Source organism: Barbus barbus (assembly GCF_936440315.1).
Source record: "Barbus barbus genome assembly, chromosome: 41".
Classification (NCBI taxonomy): Eukaryota; Metazoa; Chordata; class Actinopteri; order Cypriniformes; family Cyprinidae; genus Barbus; species Barbus barbus.
In genome coordinates this window covers 13,810,023-13,830,590 of record NC_136719.1, presented here as the reverse complement: position 1 = coordinate 13,830,590, position 20,568 = coordinate 13,810,023, and the positions used below count along the sequence as shown (strand labels likewise).

Genomic DNA, 20,568 nt, shown 5'->3' with positions numbered 1-20,568 from the left:
CCATCTTACCCCTTTTTTAATATTTTGTGCTAACTAAATATAGCAAACTAAAATAAAATAGCAAATGCCTGTATTTATTTTCCATAATAGCTCATCCTGCACATGCTAAACTTACATCTAAATATATTAAAATTTTAAAGTAAATCCATATTGTTAATCCATATAGAGTAGATAGTAAAGTGAAGTGAAGTGACATTCAGCCAAGTATGGTGACCCATACTCGGAATTCGTGCTCTGCATTTAACCCATCCAAAGTGCACACACACAGCAGTGAACACACACACACCGTGAACACACACCCGGAGCAGTGGGCAGCCATTTATGCTGCGGCGCCCGGGGAGCAGTTGGGGGTTCGGTGTCTTGCTCAAGGGCACCTCAGTCGTGGTATTGAGGGTGGAGAGAGCGCTGGACATTCACTCCCCCCACCTACAATCCCTGCTGGCCGGAGACTCAAACCCGCAACCTTTGGATTACAAGTCCGACTCTCTAACCATTAGGCCACGACTTCCCCCTAAGGTGTTCCAAGAACTTGTTTTATTAAAAAAAAAAAATAATAATTTTCAAATGACTCAAAAATGTTAAAATTACCAACACATTCATATTTAAAGTGAACAGCTGAAGCAGTGTTACAACTGTTTCATCACTGTTTATTTGTCACAAACAGTACAGATGTCTTTTCTAATGAATAACTTTGACTTCCACAGGACAAATAGATTTTTTTGAACAAAAAGTAGAAGGCCAAAATGAAAGTATAAATAAAATAAAAAATAATAATAAACAACAATAATAAAAGCTTACATTTAAAACTTAAATAGAAAAAATAACATATTTACATTTGGTATGAATTTAAAAAAATATGCATATAATCACAATTTCCAATAGTTTGTAGGACTCACAAACTAAACTAAATGCAAAAACTTCCAATTGCTACCTATAAGTATTTTTCTTATATTCATATATACATAAATGCGTCAATCATTGTAATACACTTGCTCGTACCGAACGCATACAGCAGTCTGAAACCATCACCACAAAATTAAAGGGTATTACATGTGCAAAATATGTCATAGAGCCACTGAATAAACAAACTGAATATCCAGATACTCGGGCATGCTGGCCCTCGGTGAAAACATGCCCAGTGTGCATGTGTGGCTTTGATTAGTCTGCTATGTGTGCAAGTCCGGACGGGCATAAGCCCATTGTTCTCTTTTATGACCATCTCTGTTGTGTTGTCCTAGCACCCAGGCCTTGAGCTCCAAAATAAGCCGGTGTCTGGTGTGGTAAAGGTCCAGGCAGCGGCTGAATCATCCCACTATCCGGGTCAAACTCCCATATGTTATCATACTCCAATTCCTGGTCATCTGGATCCACTGGCTGAAGGTAAGAGTCATCTGTGAGAAGCAAAATACAATGATGAATGTCTTCAAATACTTCAAATATTTAGTTTAAATCCATGATTTATCCATGCCTTTGTAGAATTTTCATGCCTGGAAATCACAGCTGTAAAATTCCCTTTTTTTTCAATGATTGAAAGGTACCCTACTCTTATGGAAAAAACTTCCGATACTGGGATTCAGTATCAAAATCCACATGCCAAGTTTAAGAAGTTAGTAAACTGAGCCATCTAAATAACTTCACGTCCTAATTTAAGATCTAACATATCGTTTGTTGTGTTTTCCACGGAAGGGCTCTAAATGTCTTGCAGGATCTCCCACTTGTGAGCTTTAAATCACCCTCTGTGATAATTCTGTCCATTCGCTGGTCTTTCCTTCATGTGCCACCTGCAGTGCTGTCTTTTAAAATACCCTGGGCCTGAGCCGTTTTACACACACAAACATACACACACATGCCCCTTCATCTGCACTCTTGTTTCCACTGTCATGTCCTGCCTGGGCAACCACACCCCATCAAACCCTGCGTATGTGTGTGTGTGTGTGTGTGCTCGAGAAGGTCATTCTAAAACCATCCTATTAGCTGTGCCGTGAGAGTCTGCTCTATGCACGTGTCACCATGGATTATTGCCTCCTTATGGTTTTGTGTTTAAACCTGACAAGTGTGTGTATACATGTGACCTAATTAGACGATTAAGCTATTCATATAAACACATTTTTTTCGATCAGTTGAACCAGTCTATAAAACATACTGATGATCTAGGTCAACATTTCACACACTAAACAAAACCTGTAGCCACAAAACTGGTCGTGCAACTCGTTGTGTATATCTTGTGTATCTATTTCTCTATCTACATCTGTGAAACATGCATAACATCATGCCATTGTGGTGCTGTAACTGCCTCCTAACTTTAGCATGTCAAAACTTCTCACCTGGCAAGTAACTATAAGATATCTCCTGCGCCTCCATGACAGTGTGACCTGAGAAACCTCTCTGTAAAAGACAGGACAACAGGAGATCATTTACATACTGTTCTGAAAGCTACATTCATGTAGAACAATATTTATATCTATCTTAATTACTTTTTGTCCTATTAATTCATTACAATATACATTTTGTTCCTTTCAAAAGTTTGAGGACAGTAAAAAAAAATATTTTTATTCAACAAAGGGGAAAATTAAATTGATCAAATGAGACAGTAAAGACATTTATAATGTTACAAAAAAATATATATTTTCAATAAATTGTCTTCTTTTGAATTTTCTATTCATTAGAGAATCCTGAAAAATAAATACAGTATGTCACGATTTCCTCAGAAATATTAAAGCAGTACAACGGTTTTCAACATTGATAAGAAATGTTTCTTGAGAACTAAATCAGAATATTACAATGATTTCTGAAGAATCATGTGACTCTGCAGCCTGGAGTAATGACTGCTGAAAATTCAGCTTTGCATCACAGGAATAAATTACTATTTTAAATATATATTAAAAAACTGTTATTTTAAATTGTAATATTTTTCACAATTTTACTGTTTTTACTATATATTTGATCAAATAAATGCAGCCTTTGTGAGCATAAGCAAAACATAAAGAAATCTTACCAACCACAAACCTTTGAACAGTAGTGTACATTGAAAAAATAGAATTCAAATGTACAATGACTCATTTTGATATTTTTTGGGGAAATAGTCAGAAATGTTTTGTGATACAACTATCCTGATATCATAATGAAGCAAAAAGCCTCATTAAAAGAATAAATTCTTGAAAGGAAATCGACTACCATCCCATTACCTGAGAGATGAGTTTGTGTTCTGGCTGTCTGTTTGGGGCGGGCAGTAACTTCAATTTGGAAATGGCCTGGGCACGTAGCTCATCAGACCACTGACTGCTGACCAGCTCGGGCTCCAGGGCCTGGCCGTGTCTGATTTTCCGCCCAAGAGGAGGAGTGCAGAGCCGGAAGGAGGGAGGAAGTAGAGGAGGATACGACTGCTCCATAGAGCCCCGAGAAGAGTGCTGTGTAGCAGAAAAAAATCCACTTCATGAGATTTGCACTCACTCAAAAGGGTGATTTAAAAGATAGCATTGTGAACTAAACCTGACGTACTCCGCTGATTAAAGGATTTAGACCTAAACCAGTTATGTAATCCAGGTTTGAAAACCCAACAAGTGTAAACCTGCATTCCATGTAGAAATATTGTCTCAAATGTGCAAGTTAGAAGGGATCACACTTTGTCTCATTCGCTCAGCAGCCTTTTTCATTATGCATCTGGATGGATCAATAAGTAATGTAGGCTATGGGGACTTTCCATGGCTTTGGCTCGTCAAATCAGCGCCAATGCTTTCAGGGTGTTTGGTCACCGCGGTGTCAAGTGAGAGAGCGGATCTGATATCCTGACCCACTTACCGATGCATGTGCAGAGCTCTCCTCCAGAGGGTACATACTAGGGGTGCTGGGGTCGTCATAAAGTGGCGAGAGAGGTTTGCGGTGGCCGATCAATTCTGAGTGGCGGTGTGGAACTAAGAGCTGGTGTTTAACATTTGTCTGTGGCGTGCTCCAGCTGTTTGACTGAATAAAGACAAAGAAAGACAAATATGTTATACTTGTTTGTATGCATTCCATTTCCCCAAAAGCCAAAATTCAAAATGTATGCAAATAATGCAACTATCACCTGTCTTCAAAGTGAAAAAACTGTACTAAGTAGTGCATCAGATTATAGTCATGCTCTTCTTACCTTGACTAGCGGGGCCTTCTCGATGCGTTGAACGGAGCCGTTGCAATGCACCAAACTGTACGGCGTGTTGTAAACTGGTGACATGGGCCCCTCTGAATGAAGATAGGATGTCTGTGGAGGGGAGGAGTAGTGGAGTGAAACAGGACGGTGGTCAGGGGCCGGTCGGACACGAGAGGAGAAGCTGCTGCTCCTGCTACCCAGGTGAGCCGAGTACTGTGTTTCTGAAGAGTTAGGCCTGCTGGAAATGAACTGTAACAACACACACAACACAGAAACTGATTAACTAGACTGTATTCACATTCTTCTAGCAGATTACAACAAACTTTGTACTCCGTTCGACAACTTTCCACTATCAATCAATTTCAGTGGATAAAATCTAGTGCAATAAGGTCTAGTCCTAAATTTTTTCTGTTTCAATCAAAAATATTTAGCTTTACGGACATAAAATGTGCTGTGAATGGCAGTTCATGTTGACTAAGAGGAGTTAAAATGTTGTAGCACCTTATCATATTGTGGTTGAACATCAACACATACGCATGTTTTACTATTAAGTAAATTGTTGGGTTGTGTATGTGTAAATCTCAAATGTGATTTTAAAAGTTAAAGAATTTTTTTAAGTTCTTTTTAAAAAAAAGTTTTTAAGAGTTTGAATAACTATAATAAAGAAATTATGGATACTATTGGAGGATACTTGGTAAATAGTGTTTAGTACTAATCCACAAGAGTCTTTTTAGGTGGTAACACGAAGGAAATTGATTGCTGTTAATTATTGTTAATAATTAATAATGTTAATTATTAACAGCCCAACTGAAACACTGCTGATCTTTTTCACAACCACATGTGCTGCTCCTCCAAAATAAACATGAGTCATTCTTATGAATAATGCCCCATATTTTAAATCTTTGGATAACCCCTGCCTAACCCAATTTCATACTAGATATGAAATCAAACTGTGCAAGAGTAGTTCACTTGGAAATCTAGGAAAACCCATTGCGGAAGGGCAAATATGTTCACAGCTTGATGTTAATGGGTTTGGGTTGTTGAGATAGACACTTACACAGAGAGGCTCAGCATAACCAGGAGAAATAGGGTTGTCATCGGCACTGGGCAGCTGGAGCTCATGGGATCTGCGTTTGTCCTGGGACTGCCTTAGTGGGTTGGTAGCTCCATGGCTGCTGCCGCTCCACCTGTCAAACTCTGGAGTCTGAGAGTAATGGAGGAGAAAGTGAATATCTCACAGCATTTACACGCAGTATCGAAGATATTCAACACCATGTCCAAGATGGAAGTGATCGCTCACCTGTTTCTGTGTTGGAGTGTAAATGATGTCATAGACAGGGGGAGGAGGGCTGAGAATGGGGACGTCAGCACTTTTGAAATACTGGATCCAGTCATTGAATTCGCTCTTGTCCAGACAGGATACGATGATGGGGTTTATCAACTTCCCTAATGACAAAACCCACAAGAGTTAGAGTCAGATATGCATCTGTGCAGAAACAGGGCACAGCATGATATCAAACCAGTCAGCGTTTACACTCATCTTTATGGCACATCAGATCTTTGCCAAGATTATATAGGATTTATAGCATCCGGCAACTGAAGTTTGACTTATTAACTCACCCTCGATCATAAATGTGTTGGGCTTGATGTCCTGGCAGGGAGTTGTAACTGTGATCATGTTGAGAGGAAGTTTGCCCTGCAATTGCAAATACATTAAAAATTATTTCCCAAGTCCCTCGTCATGTAATGTTGCTGCTGTATTCATTTATGCAGATGAAATTATTTTGAGATACCTTGTAAAAGAGGCCATCACTGTTTTCTGACAGAATTATGAGATAGTTGGGATACAACACCAGCAGACGGTCATACTGCTCCTGCAGACAAACAGAGGAATTGAATCACATTCATTATTGCTTATAGGCCTACACTACAGTAAAGCAGACAAGAAGCTAATATTGAGTAACTTGTTTTAGTCACTTTATAGCAGTTACTTTATCAATTTTTGGTCCACCAATAAACTATTTCCAAATACGCAGCAGAGCTGGTGTGGGTCTGTACACAACATACTAGTTAGTAGTTGTCCTCAAATGATTCTGAGTTTTTGAACAAATCGATTAAAATACAGATTAAACCGACTCATTAACTTGCTTCATTCCTAAGTGAATCAGTATGTTTGAACAAATCGTTTGAGTGAATGATTCATTGACTCACGGTCAGTGATAGGAGAAATTAAGCTCTTCGAAATTCTGCATCAAAAGATTCTTTTGATTTGAAGCGTTGAAAAAAATGCAGGCTGTCGTTACGTGCTGGTCAAAACAATTTAAATGCAATCAACCTTTTACAAACCAATTACAATTGCTTTTATGAAAGTGCAATCTATTAAATGTGATCTACAAATCATTAAATATAATTAAATATAAAGAGTTTGTACAATATGTGTTCTTTTATTAAAGGGCTTGGTTACTTGGTTAATTAGACAAAAACAATTAACTATCACTGTTCCTTTTTTTAATCATACGCACGTTTATGGAAATTCAGTAAAACTGAACCAATATTATATAACTAACCAGAGATCTGTTAAAATCATAGACCCTATAGTTTACCAGTAAGAGCCCTTTAGCTGAACCATCAGAATTTGAACAGTTTCAAAACAGTATGACTTAATATAGCCTTGTTTGCTGATATCACCTGACTTGGCAAGTTTGGTGAGATGGTCCTCACTGCAGAACACAAGATCCAGGGGGTGTGGTTGGATCTAGATACAACTCCTCCCACCATACATATACCTAAACCTACCTGTCTTCACCCCCTGCTCCCTAATATACCTAAACCCACCCATCCTCACCCCTAAACCTACTATCTCCACCCCCTAGATGTGGATCCTACCCCGCCCCCTGGATCTTTGTTCTGCAGTGAGGAGCTACTGAGTTTGGTAGGAATCACGGATTCGAAACAAAAGATTCACAAAGGCTTTGAAGAATCAATTTGAAAGCGCTCATCATCACGCGCCCCTTCTCTGGAACGCGCAAATACAGACAAGCAGAGTGAAACAAACAGTGCTGTTGGAGCGGAATTGGAGGACCGGAACTAACTGTTGTATAGCCTAATAATATCTAAGAAGCTGACCATCACTTTGCACAGCAGTGTGCGAAGCACAAATTTCCCAGAGGTCTTGCTCCGACCACGAGTGTGTGCTTTAACTCAGGGTGTGTTCAAAGACAGCTGTTGGGTGAGTCAAGTCAAGTGTGTGAGGCAAGCAACTGGTTTACACACCCTCTTCACAAGCAGATCCTCTCCTCTCTCACAGTACACTTAAGAAGGACTATCAGTTGCTCACCCTCCCTCACTCTCTGGGAAAGGTTTAAATATTTGGCCACACGTACACCGGATATTGGGTTACACTACAGTCCCCATAGTATGAACTGGCGTGCTTTGTGTTTGTATGCTGTCAGTTCAAGGAGACTTGCTGAAACCAGGCAGACTCTGACTAATGAGGGTAGTGTGAAAGTGGCCATGCCAAAACAGACCCTAAGTATAAACTGAGCTTGCTTTGCACCTCTTAAGAAAGCATGGGAGTAAATTTAGACCCTCCTCATACAAAGACCAAACAATTCATTCAAAGGCTTTTCAGAGTGAACATCATTCTCAGTTGTGTAATGCCACTGTGAACTTCACTGTAATTGTATTTCCCTATATCTTGAGTTATAAATGAATTGCAATTTATATTAGATTTATGCAAATATATGTATATATTTTTGTGTTTCCATTTTTTCAGGTTGTATAAATAATCAAACCAAAACAAATAGTGAGAGGATGAGAACATCCTGGAGATCTCTTACCTGACAAGGCATGTGTTGCAGCCTGACTTTCGTGACGTAAATGATGGTCCCTAGACTCTCTCGTTGCGAACCCTCCCACTCATAAATGGGCTCTTTACTGATGGAGTTCCTCAACTCCTCCTTTTCCACTTTGGTCTCTTCTGAGCACTGCACCTTTGGAGACAATACTGTGTTTAAATCCAAATTCAAAAGCAAAAACTGGCATGATGTGTCTTATGATATGGGAAAGAATTAGGGAGTGTCATCAGCATTGGGGATTTCGAAGAAATCCATTGCTTCTCGATTGCACGTCCCTACTAATTACGGGATGAGGAAGTTTGGCTCAGTGAGCTCACTTGTTGCAATAGCATGATGTGTCAGAACAGGAAAGAAAGCATGTCTTTTTCAAATCCAGCTAAGGTGACCACAAAATAAACCACTCCCTTATGAAATCCCAGAGGACAATGACCAACATTAGTCACTTTGACCTGAATTAACACCTTTTTTTTTTTACATGTTCATTGTCTTATACTTCAATTTGACAGCTAGCAAAAACAGCTAATTCTGATTAAAGGTAGATTTTCCAGTACCTTAATTCTTGTGTATGTCTCTGGTACGATTGCACTGCCACCATTGGCCTCGATTTGTTCTTTCAAAAGCCCAAACCAGTTGTTCATCTCCTCTTCTGTCGAGCAGTACACGATGATAGGATTTAAGCTGACCCCTACAAAGGTCAAAGACAAGGGGTCAGAGGTTAGGTCAGATGACTACGACCAGTGACCATCTGGATCTCTTTAAAACCTGCAACAGGTTGCTGAATATTTTGGTGAATCTCTTGTTTTTAAGTATAGATGCATTTGTCTAGAGACCGTTGCTCTGTTTCATGTCAGTGTTGACACTTCTGACCCTGAGAGCAAATAATCTGTTTCAAGAGCTCTTAACATTACAACATGCCATGCATTTGCAGTAAACCAGTTGTCCCTTCTTGAAAACAGCTATTCTGAAAGTATGCATCAACCAAACCTGGAATCTCCCTTTTATCAGACCCACATTCCAGCCATTATCAGCGTAGACATCAGCACTCTGACCTGCCCTTTATAGTCATTTCCAGTTAGGTGTGATGTGTTTTCAGCAGAGACACGTGTTCATGTACAAGACTTGGTCATTTTTTTTCCCAGAATACATATTTAGTCAGGATTGGAAATGGTGCTGTATGCCTCATAGAATCCCAAAATCTCACTCCCAGCAATCTAAGACATCATCTTTCCGGTCTAAAATATAGTAGTGAGTCCTATCCGATATAATGTTGTGGCAAATAAGAAGATTTATTCACTAATTTGGAGAGTGGGACTTAACATCACATAACGGTTAAGCTTTAATTCTTTTTCATTCAATCACGGCCGCATTGACTCATCTTCCGAGAACGTTAAGCATAGTTTGAAGCGTTTAGTTGATTGCTCAGAGTGACAAAGCAATAAAGTCAATATTTTCTTATGTGGTAAATTCTCATAAAAATTTTATAAGCAAACTTGTGTGTTCAGGTCCAGTGCTCTGGAATGTGGAGTACTTTAACTGTGAAGGCCCTCGTAGTTCCACAGCTGAGCGAGTTCAGGCGCACCTGTCGTATAACAAGGGGGGTCTTGAAGACAATTTATCTCTCTTCTGACTAGTGGCAAATGGAGGAGAGTTTACTTTGTGTTAGTGCTTTTGAACCTCTGGAATGTCTGAACATGGGAAGTGGTTTTAGGCCTACATAGTGGGGGTTTACAATGTAAACCTCACCGTCTTTTGTTTTCTGTTTAGTTGAGAGTTACAAATTCCACTCTTAAATTCACTGAGAACAACAGGGTTTGGAATAAAAAAAGTATAAAAAATATATTTTTAGAAAAACGTATTATTGTGCAATTATATGTATGATAACTAAATTTCCCCATCACTTTATCTTTTTGTTTCATGCCTACCTTTTCCTGTTTGTTCAACCCTGGATTATCAAGCACACTCACCGTTTATCTGGAATGCATATTCCTGCGGATCACCAAAGCAGTTCCTGTTCTGCACCTTGCAAATTGTGAGCTCTTTGAGAGGAAGTGTTCCCTGTATAACAAAAATAAATTATAGTGAGTTTAGTAGTCTGACTTTATAGTGAATTAAATAAACAAAATGTATATATAGAGAGCCATTAGAAAATCCACAAATGAAAACTGAAAAGAATTCAAAAATATTTATATATTTTTAAAACAGTAAAAAAAAAAAAAAAAAATTAATTTAGCAGACATTTTAGCAGACGCTTTTATCCAAAGCGACTTAAAAATGAGGACATAAGAAGCAATCAAAACCAACAAAAGAGCAACAACGTGCAAGTGCTATTACAAGTCTTGGTTAGCCTAATGCAGTACAGATCTTTTTTTTTTTTTTTTTTTATAAAAAGACATATAGATCAAATAAAATTAGAATAGAGAGTGCTAGAGTTAGAGGGTCAAGTAAAGATGGAACAGATTAGACAGTTTTAAGATTTTATTCACATTCAAATAAATGTTACATTGTTATGAAAATTATGACACTTTAGATGTCTGTCACGCATTCAGTATTGCACAATACTCTTTCAGTGATAATGAACATTTATTACCATCGCCTCCCAGTGACTCAGGTTAATGAATACAAACATAATAAACCCCGGTTAATACAGGTCAGAACAGATTTGTTACAAATTTTATGACTGAATACAACTTAGTGTGGCACTTATGGCATGGAGAGGTGACAAATTTTACATCCTCATAAAGCATAGAAAATCTGTGATATCCGTCTCCGTTACTGCATGACTCAAACGACAGTTTGTGCTTAAGGCAGTGACACAAGCATGGACATATATGGAGATCTTTTACATTTTGCCCTGTGGTATGCATTGTTTATTGTGTGTAACAAAATGAGTACAGGTGCATCTTTTACCTGGTATGTGAGTCCAGTTGTGTTGTTGGAGACAAAATGAAGATGGGTTTGGAACAGGTCCAGATAGCAGTCATGCACATCCTGAAAGAACAGACACATTCCATCAGCTCAGCATCGAAACAATCAGGGATCATTCTGGGTAATGCTACTTTATAGGCTTGAATTCAACAACACAGGCGGATTAAAACATATCACTCTCCTATAGTCTGAATAGCAAGATTTTCAAAGGTCACATTGAAGGCAAACTCCAAAAAAGATACATTTCACCCAGACAAAAAAAAAAAAAAAAAAATAGACAGGGCATTAATGTGTGGTAAATGTAGCAATCTTGTTCCCAATCCCTGGAATGAATGGTTAAAAACTCCTGTGTAAATCAAGTCTCTGAATACTTTCTGAGAAGTGTTTGTTTGCTCAAAAGACTAGTTTAAAGCAGTTGACATTGATTTATCACAGACAGCTCATTTCCTTTCATCTGGTCTAAGTCTTTACCACATGTTACAGAATATGCCATTATCACAAATACTGTTAGGTAACATTTCCTTTCAACTACTGTCACCGCTGTACAGTATGTTCTCCTTTGACCTCATCCTGTGTTGGGTTATTTTTCTTCCCTCACCTTCACACTCTTTTTTCCCAGTATGACTACATGTTATCAAACCAAAGAGATTCCCACGCTTCAGAGCCAATGTGTAATATATCAGTGGTTTGATCAGTGTGCTCTGCCCCAAGGTAATCTCTGCAACGCTGAGCCATTTCACAACAACTCACATCCCTGCGTGTTCCGACACGGCCTAAACTCCCCAAACCGAGTTGCATCAATTAATCAGCAAATACACGTACGTCATTCCCACAGTGCTTCATACAAGCACTATGTGACATCTTGTATCTTCCACCTGTTTGTTATGCATTACCTCATAGAGAGCGAGTAAGTGACTGTCACGGCTACTTAGACCACCTTAATCATCATTAAAAAGTTTGTTTTGAAAGCTTTACTGAATGATTATTCTTGACAACTGCGTGTTTGTTTTGGAGTTTGATTGGATATGTGTTTTAGATGCGAGTTGGTATGTCCTACCTGGCAGTGCAGGAAGCGGAAGCGCACTTTGGAGCTGTGGATCATTCTGCCATAATTTTTTACGTTGATGCTGCTCTTTTTCCATCCACTCGCTGGGTCGTAGGGGAACGGGGGGTCCCATTTGATGTTCTCGATCGCCTGGAGATCTTTCAGTGACATTTCCTGTCAACACAGTGTTAAAAGTTAGTTCCTTTTCTCAATAACATCTGATATGCAAAGATGTAGCCTACTTCTTAAATGCGAAAGCCTCAGAGTTTACAAGCAAAATATGTTCTTAGAATGTTTTTAAGTTAACAGCTTGAAAAACATTCACAAAATGTAAGCATCAAAATATTATTGAAATGTTTATGCTCTAAGAATGTTGTCCTTAAGTTATTTTCAAATATTTTGTGAACATTCAAAGATTCCAATTTTGATTAAAGACTTAATGGAAAATTCTCTTAGAACATAGATTTGTTTTCTGGTAACATTTTCCCAAACGTTAGTATAACAAAAGAAAACTTTCGTAAAGTTCCTTCAAAGAAATCTTCAAAAAATTGATGTTTTGAACAACTTTTGGAAGCAATATTTTCATAACTTAAGCAAAATTTTAGGAAAACAAGTTTTTCTTAAAACTTGCAACAAAAAAAAATTGATGTTTTGAACATTCACAGAACTTTTCATGAATTATTGAGAAGGTTAGAAAATCATTAGCTGGATGGTTCCTCACCTTTCTTGGTGTGACGGTGCAGAGAATGTTGATGATGCTATTGGACTTCTCTTGACCCTCCTGCGGGTACTTTTTCCGGAACAAACGGCTGCTGCTCAGAAAACAGTGCACAAAACAGTAGACCCTAGTTAGTCATGTATAGGGTTGTGGGATAAGAAAAAATGGATGCGACCCCACACAGGGGTTATCTTGACTCAGGATGATCAGTTAATCATGCTGAGTCAGAGTCAATCTGTCTGTGAAGCTTCTGGTGCTCAGTGTCCCACACAAAAGATTACATCACCATTGCACATGTCCATTCTTCCTTAGCTTGCACTAGTCAACATATCAGTTTTACATCTCTGTCTGCACCATTTAAAGAGAAAAAACAATAAAGCTTGTGTTACAAACCACAATGCCCTGCTCATGAAATGCCTTTTGTTACCCATGACCCCCATTTATAATCATTAGTGTCAGATCTATATAATGAAGTCCTTCCTGCACAACGATAAACTAAGGAAGTCAATGTAAGCGAGGAGATCATCCTCAGCGAGAGAGACGTCCTCAGTGACTCCCATGTTTTTCTTCTCTCTCTTTGTCAATCTGTCTCTGCTTTGAATGCAATTAGCATAACGACACTGGGCTCATTCATGCAGACAATAATGGGAAGTATCGGTTATTTACTAGGGCTCAGTGATGAACGTGTTTGGCATCCGGAGAATTCATCCAGGAGAAGAATGCAGGTTGTAGGCAGCTCGTTACACAGAACATGCTCGTAAAAGTGATGAAAGTTTGACAGCAATAACTTTGTAACTTTATGTAACTATTTCCAGCAGATCACCTTTTGCTTTCATTTAAAATGCAACCATTCAGTGGACATTTTAAATCTGATAGGGATCCTTGGTTTTAAAGAGTCCGGGGTCCCGCTACACTGAACTCTGATCTGATATGTTCGCAGTAAAAATACAAAGACTTTTTTATGGTCTCGGACTCTGAACCCTAACTGAACCCATTAGCTTACATTCAGAGCACATGCAAACCAGACACAACAGAAAAACAGTCTGATTTAAAATAGGCCAACTGTCTATTTTATTGACAGGTAGTCAGAAGAGTTGTCCAAATTGTACAGCAGTAAATAACACGGATCGCTGTCACTAGCAGTGCAAGCACAATAGTATTACTTTCTGTGCAGGATAAACCCAATTCTCTCAAAAAAACACGAAACCTGAGAACTCTACCCTTCCCTGAAGGCTGCACTGGAAACAGAAATAGATCTAACTCCATTACACTAGTGAATTCTATCAGCAGATGAATGTATCAGTCAGTGTGAAGTGAGATCCTGATGCTGAGCTAATGAGATTTACAGACAGCATCATGTCATTGTGCTACAAAATATCATTTTTGTATTTTTGTCTTGTTTTCCATTAAAGATCATCATATATTACTAAACCTTTTAAGCAGCAAAATGGCAAAAGCTAATTTTCCCCATTGGAAAATTTTCCTTCCTTTAAATATAAAAATATATTATTAAAAATATATTAAATATATATTTGAAGTAAATTAAAATAATAATAATAAATATTTTCGTATTTAGATTGCTAGAGGGGTGAGGAAAATAAAATATTCCTGAAAGCAAATCTTATAAATTAATATCTTATACACTTTAAAATAAAATGTTTTTGTTCTACTGTAAAACAAGACAAAAATATTGATGTTTAAGCTATGATATTGTTATTTATTTCCCAAACTTCTGGCTTTTCAATCCAATCCAAACTCATAAATTAAACTTCAAAACATTTCATGGCATCCCTCTTGTTTGCATGACATGTCTTCATACTTTTAAAGCTTGATCATTTTAAGGTAGTTTCTCGTGGTTCTTACCTGTTCCTGCGTATGAAGCTCTTGCTGGAGAACCTGAAGTTGTGTTGGGGGACGCATGACATACTACTCCCCATGTTGATCCTGGGACAGTGTGTGTATCTCCTCGATGAGAGAGTGCTGGTGTATCTGTCTGCAAGATCAATATAGTTTAGTGATCCCTGTTGTAATCCAACCTCCCTGGAGTGAGTGAGTGTGTGTGTGTGTGTCTGCTCACCGGAGAGACGAGACTGATACTGAAGCAGCAGATAGGCGAGAGGGGAGTGTACGAGAGAGGGAGTGTGTCAGTGGGTGGAGATAAAGTGAGGTGTGTGAGAGCAGGGGGAAGGAGGGAGACGAAGACGGGGGACCAGAGCAATGAAGTTCACACCTTCTGCGTGAGATCCCTTCACTAAATAAAGCCTAAATGACAAAGGGGAACTTATAGTTTTTCACACCTTATAGTGGGCAAATGGCACTGATTTGAATGTATGAACACTCTGATGAAAGAGTATTAAAGTCTGAAAGGAGCCTGCTGGTGTTACTTAAGAGGTCACAGCAAACATGTCTGGACATGAACACGCTCTGAATACTACAGGCTGATTATATTATTCACCAAAATAATTCATATATTTAAGATGTCTGGAAATCTTTGTAATTAAAAAGTTCTAAAACACTTAAAATCACTAAATGTCCACAATTTTCGTGTTTTATTTTTTGTTTATTGTTTAGAGCTCAACACGCTCAAAACATTGGAGATGATCTTGGACTTCAGGAGAAACCCCCCTGCACTCCCCCCACTCACCATCATGAACAGCACTGTGACTTCCAGTGGAGACATTCAGATTCCTGGGCACCACAATTTCTCAGGACCTGAAGTGGGACAATCACATTGACTCTATTGTGAAAAAGGCCCAGCAGAGGTTGTACTTCCTTCGCCACCTCAGGAAGTTTAACCTGCCACAGGAGCTGCTGAAACAGTTCTACTCCGCCGTCATTGAATCCGTCCTCTGCACTTCATTAACTGTCTGGTTCAGCTCAGCTACCAAATCTGACCTCAGAAGACTACAGAAGGTAGTCCGGACTGCTGAGCAAAATCATTGGTACAACCCTCCCCAGTCTCCAAGAACTGTACTTATCCAGAGTGAGCAAAAGGGCTGGTAAAATCACTCTGGACCCCTCACATCCAGCACACTCCCTCTTTGAACTGTTGCCGTCTGATCGAGCTCTGAGCACCAGAACAGCCAGACACAGGAACAGATTCTTCCCTCAGGCAATCCATCTCATGAACATCTGAACGCTTAACAATAAACATGAAACACACAACACTATCATACTATTTTTTATTTAACACACATACTACTTATTACATTTCAAATTTGCACCTAACGTACCTGTACATACTGAATTGTCTATTTTGTATATTGTGTTTGTGCTATTTTGCATATTGTCAATTTTGTATATTTGTACATTATTATTATTTTATTATCTGTGTCCTGTCCTGTTGCTGTCATTCTGTTGCACTGTGGAGCTACTGTCACTACAACAAATTCCTTGTAGGTGCAAACATACCAATGTTTATTATTGATATTTTTTTCTTACTCTTCCTGGCAGTATACAGTACATATATTTATAATACTACTACTACTAATAATAATAAAACACAGTGAGGTTAAAGAAAATGCTAATTGGGTAAGAATTTTGTGTGTGTGTGTGTGTGTGCGTTTATTATGGTTTCATTACCGTTCCTGGCAGTATTTTATTTTGTTAATAATATTTTAATGTCATAACAACAATAATGATTACATTTCTTATTGCTATTACTGGCAGTATTTGGGTTTTATTTGATTATATTATATTTAACATGTAATATATATATATATATTCCACATAAGTATTGTTTTGTTGTTATTTACTTTTTCAGTTTATTTGAAAATGGAGGTTATTGACTTGTTTCATTCATTCATATTTTAAAATGCTATATAAGCATCAAAAGCTACATGGCAAAAATATAATAGCAACATAAACATTAATTATAAACTTTCTAACTTACGAAATCAACTATATAAAAGTAAATCTACAAAAATATGATAATTTTAGGATCTATATTTCTAAGCAGGTAGTCACATTACACTCGTCTGTACTTACTGTGAACATGGTGCTTGTGACTGTATGGTCTCTGTATGTTTGCAAATGTGTGACATATGATCTAATCAAATTAGATGTGCAACACTCCCTGTATGCAATCAAGGAAGCACAAGGGAATAATCCCATGGTGAGGGTTTGTATCCTTGATATCTTCCAGCTGCCAAACATGCAGATTGCCTCAAGAATATTACATTATAACAAATGTAATTATAAATTCTAGCCTCCCTCTTTGTATTTGTCTTAATGATGATTAGCTATTGTACGAGGCATTCTGTGTTTGAATGCATTCTTTGAATGCTTCTTCTAATGATGTGTAAATGCATGTGAACGTAAACTCCATGTATGCATTTCAGCTCTTGCCATTTATGGTTTCATTCCCACAGCATATTTTCAAACAAACTAATTAAATACAATTTTAGAGGTTATTGTTCTAGTGTGGGTGTTTGCTGATTCATACCAGAAGAACCAGAAAATGTAAGTGAGGCCACGCCGGAGGCACTAAACTGACAAATTCCAGCTAAAGCATTCCTCAATTCTCTATATTAAACAGTTACAGCATGTTTATACTCTGATCAGATACTATGCCATTGCTTACTGGCTTACTGAGAAGTTCTGAGGTTCAGACTAATAATAGCTGAAGTTCGGTGCAATAAAAAACAAATCATATGAAGCATTGCACAAATATGAGGATAGCATTCCTCTGTTTTATTAAATCATGAAGATCCTCTGTTTTTTTAAATAATAAATATGGTGAAGGCAGTGGGTGATAAAAGAAATATATTCTTGAAAGAGCTCTTTCATTGAGCTGTCATGGAAAAACAGAGATGATGTATCATTCCCCCGTTCTCAGTCTGATCTCTGAAGAACTACACTATGAGTCATGAGATGATCAATTTGTATCAAGCTCTGAGTCTCCTAAAGGAAATTACAGCGTAAGAAAAAACAAGGAAACATCTGACATAGTCTGGGAAAATCTCACTTCTAGTCATATGGGTTTCTGTCTGCTCCTTTGAGTTTCAGTTGCTTTTTGGAGTACAGGTCAGATGTTAGGGAAGGGTTGGATCCGGGATTTTCAACTTTTACAAATCCCTCCATTCTGACTCTCAGCCAGCTTAGAGACCTCCTATATTTACAAGATCTTACACTTAAAGTTATTTTCATCATTAAAATTAACGAACATGATTACCTTTTATATTGCTTAATATTTAATTAGCACATTCACAAATATATTTTGTATTTATGTATTGATTTTTTCACAATTTATTATATATATATATATATATATATATATATATATAATTTATTTTTATTTTTTGCTAATTATTTGTCAGGGGTCAGTGAGAATGTTTTAAAGAAATAAATACTTATATTCGGCAAGGTCAAGTCAAGTAGGCTATAACAAAGAAACAGACTAATATTAGCGTAGAGGCCATTTTTCTAACAATAACAAGTACATCAGGTGTTTTGGGAAGTGTTCCCGGTTGACCTAATTAATGCAGCCTAACAATCCTTTAACGGATTTGAATTATAGAAATGCGATAGTGTATTATGTGTAAACCAGGTTAAAGAGATGGGTCTTTAATCTAGATTTAAACTGACAGAGTGTGTCTGCTTCCCGAACAGTGTTAGGTAGATTGTTCCAGAGTTTGGGCGCTAAATAGGAAAACGATCTCCCACCTGCAGTTGATTTTGATACTGTAGGTATTATCAAATGGCCAGAGATTTGAGATCGCAGCGGACGTGAAGGACTATAATGCGGTAAGAGCTCACTCAGATACTAAGGTGCCAAACCATTCAGGGCCTTATAGGTAATTAGCAAGATCTTAAAATGTATACGATGTTTAATAGGGAGCCAGTGCAGTGTTGACAGAACCGGGCTAATGTGGTCATACTTCCTGGTTCTAATAAGAACTCTAGCTGCTGCATTTTGAACCCGCTGGAGTTTGTTTATTAAACATGCAGAGCAACCACCCAATAAAGCATTACAATAATCTAGCCTCGAGGTCATGAACGTATGAATTAATGTTTCTGCATTTGACATTGAGAGCATAGGTAGTAATTTAGATATATTTAAAGATGGAAGAATGCAGTTTTTCAAATGCTAGAAACGTGTTTTTCGAAGGAAAGATTGCTATCAAAAAGTACGCCTAGGTTCCTAGCTGATGACGAAGAATATACAGAGCAGCCATCAAGTATTAGACAGTGATCTATGTTATTATATGCAAAAGTTTTTGGCCCAATAATTAACACCTCTGTTTTTCAGAATTTAGCAGTAAGAAATTGCTAGTCATCCAGTTTTTGATATCAACTATACATTCTGTTAGTTTTGCAAATTGGTAAGTTTCATCAGGTCACGAAGAAATATAGAGCTGGGTATTTAATGCAGGGGTGCATTAAATTAAAGGACACACCACAAATATCAGTTTCTACAAAAGCACTGAGCAGCACAATTGTTTTCAACACTGATAAATAATAAGAAATATTAATAATATAGTATTTTAGAATGATTTCTGAAGGATAATGATTCAAAAATATATTAATCCCTATATTTAATAATAAATAAATAAACCCCTTTTGATTTTAGTACACAAGTTTTCTTATTTTTATGGCATTATAAGGTTCAATAGTAGTTGTAGGCCTATACGATGATGAACCACTATAATTATGATAATATAACTAAATAATTAGTTTAAACTGTTCATTAACGTTCAATAGTAGTTGTATACTATGATGAACCACTATAATTATGATAATATAACTAAATAATTTGTTTACACTGTTCAGTAATGTTCTGTATAATAATAATCATCTAGTAACAAAAGCATACTATTGTGAATTTATATAATCCATAAAAACAGAAGGTTCACATTAGGCCCGTGTTTTTTTTTTTTTAAGTTGTCACAAAGGAGAAAGGACGGATGTGGAAGGAAGTGGAAAACCAAGCCAAACACAACAGTGTATCTGACTGCCCACAACATTTTATGTGAGTAGTTCTTCTTCCGATCTTATTAAAAAAAAATCACATGCTTCCTCATCTGAAAGAGATTTTGTGTTTGGATCCTATATGGGGTTAAATGCTTAGCCTGTGAGTGGATTATATCCCCAAACAAATGGAGGAAAAATATGTAATTCTCAGTCACCTTTTACTTATGATTCATATCCCTAATAGTCATTTTGACCACACACTGACCTGTATCTATTACATCAATTCAAGTAGACCGCTATTTGAAATAAAGATGTTTTAAAATAAGTTTACAGGAAATATGATCTCAAACATCGTGATAAGACAGACTTTAGTTCGCAATGTACTATGAAAGTCATGAATCCTTCAGAAAGAATCTCACACACAAGTATCAGAGCTGTGCATTGAGCAAGGCTATCGGCACGACCCTGTCTGGGAAGTCCCTCTGCAGTGTTTTTTCAGACTCGCTGGGTGCATTAGGGGTGCTAACTTCACACCTCTGGTTGTTTTCAATGGACCACGTGTGCAAGAGAGAACCACGGGTGTCAGAGCTCTCACAGTACAAAAAAAACAGGGTGTAAGAGGTGGAATAAACAAGGCTTTGAAGGGCCACATCAAACAGGTGTCAGAGTTTTTTAGGATAAATGCCTTTGTGAATTTTTTATTTTTTTTAACGTTCAACAGAAATGACAGATAAAGATGACGTCTAGAATGTCAAATGTGGTGTGTTTTTTTTTTGTTTGTTTTTTTTGCTGACAGAATTCGGTGGAGAAAAAGGAGAAAGTAGAACTATGAGAAAACACATTACGTTACATTGCTCAGTGACAGTAAAGACATTAATTTTAGAACAGACTTAATTAATAAATGTTACTTTGAACTTTCTGTTTATCAAAGAATCCTGAAAATTAATCAGTTATGCTAAACCTGTCATTTATGCTGCTTTGAAAA

The 20,568-nt window shown here is 37.5% G+C and overlaps 1 protein-coding gene across 1 annotated transcript; it reads right to left on the bottom strand.

Annotated features, from left to right (window-relative positions):
- Positions 1-515: 515 nt before the first annotated feature.
- LOC306860250 (uncharacterized protein) lies at positions 516-14,763 on the bottom strand. The gene is made up of 17 exons (XM_079401853.1): positions 14,749-14,763; positions 14,535-14,664; positions 12,675-12,765; positions 11,966-12,127; positions 10,891-10,971; positions 9,948-10,038; positions 8,535-8,668; positions 7,966-8,118; positions 5,920-6,000; positions 5,747-5,822; positions 5,427-5,572; positions 5,184-5,330; positions 4,127-4,375; positions 3,799-3,960; positions 3,186-3,407; positions 2,325-2,385; positions 516-1,391 (listed from the first exon to the last, which is right to left on the bottom strand). Exons 2-17 carry the CDS (start codon positions 14,606-14,608, stop codon positions 1,210-1,212), a joined length of 2,112 nt encoding a protein of 703 aa, XP_079257979.1. The 5' UTR covers positions 14,609-14,664; positions 14,749-14,763; the 3' UTR covers positions 516-1,209.
- Positions 14,764-20,568: the final 5,805 nt, after the last annotated feature.

What these genes read in the sequence shown, in the direction of transcription:
- LOC306860250 (XM_079401853.1), bottom strand. Translation starts at nt 14,608, where the DNA reads ATGGGGAGTAGTATGTCATGCGTCCCCCAACACAACTTCAGGTTCTCC. An exon ending in AGACATACACAAGAATTAAG is followed by an intron (nt 8,119 to 8,534) that starts GTACTGGAAAAT and finishes TTGTCTCCAAAG; the next exon opens with GTGCAGTGCTCAGAAGAGAC. An exon ending in AGAAGGCCCCGCTAGTCAAG is followed by an intron (nt 3,961 to 4,126) that starts GTAAGAAGAGCA and finishes GTCTTTATTCAG; the next exon opens with TCAAACAGCTGGAGCACGCC.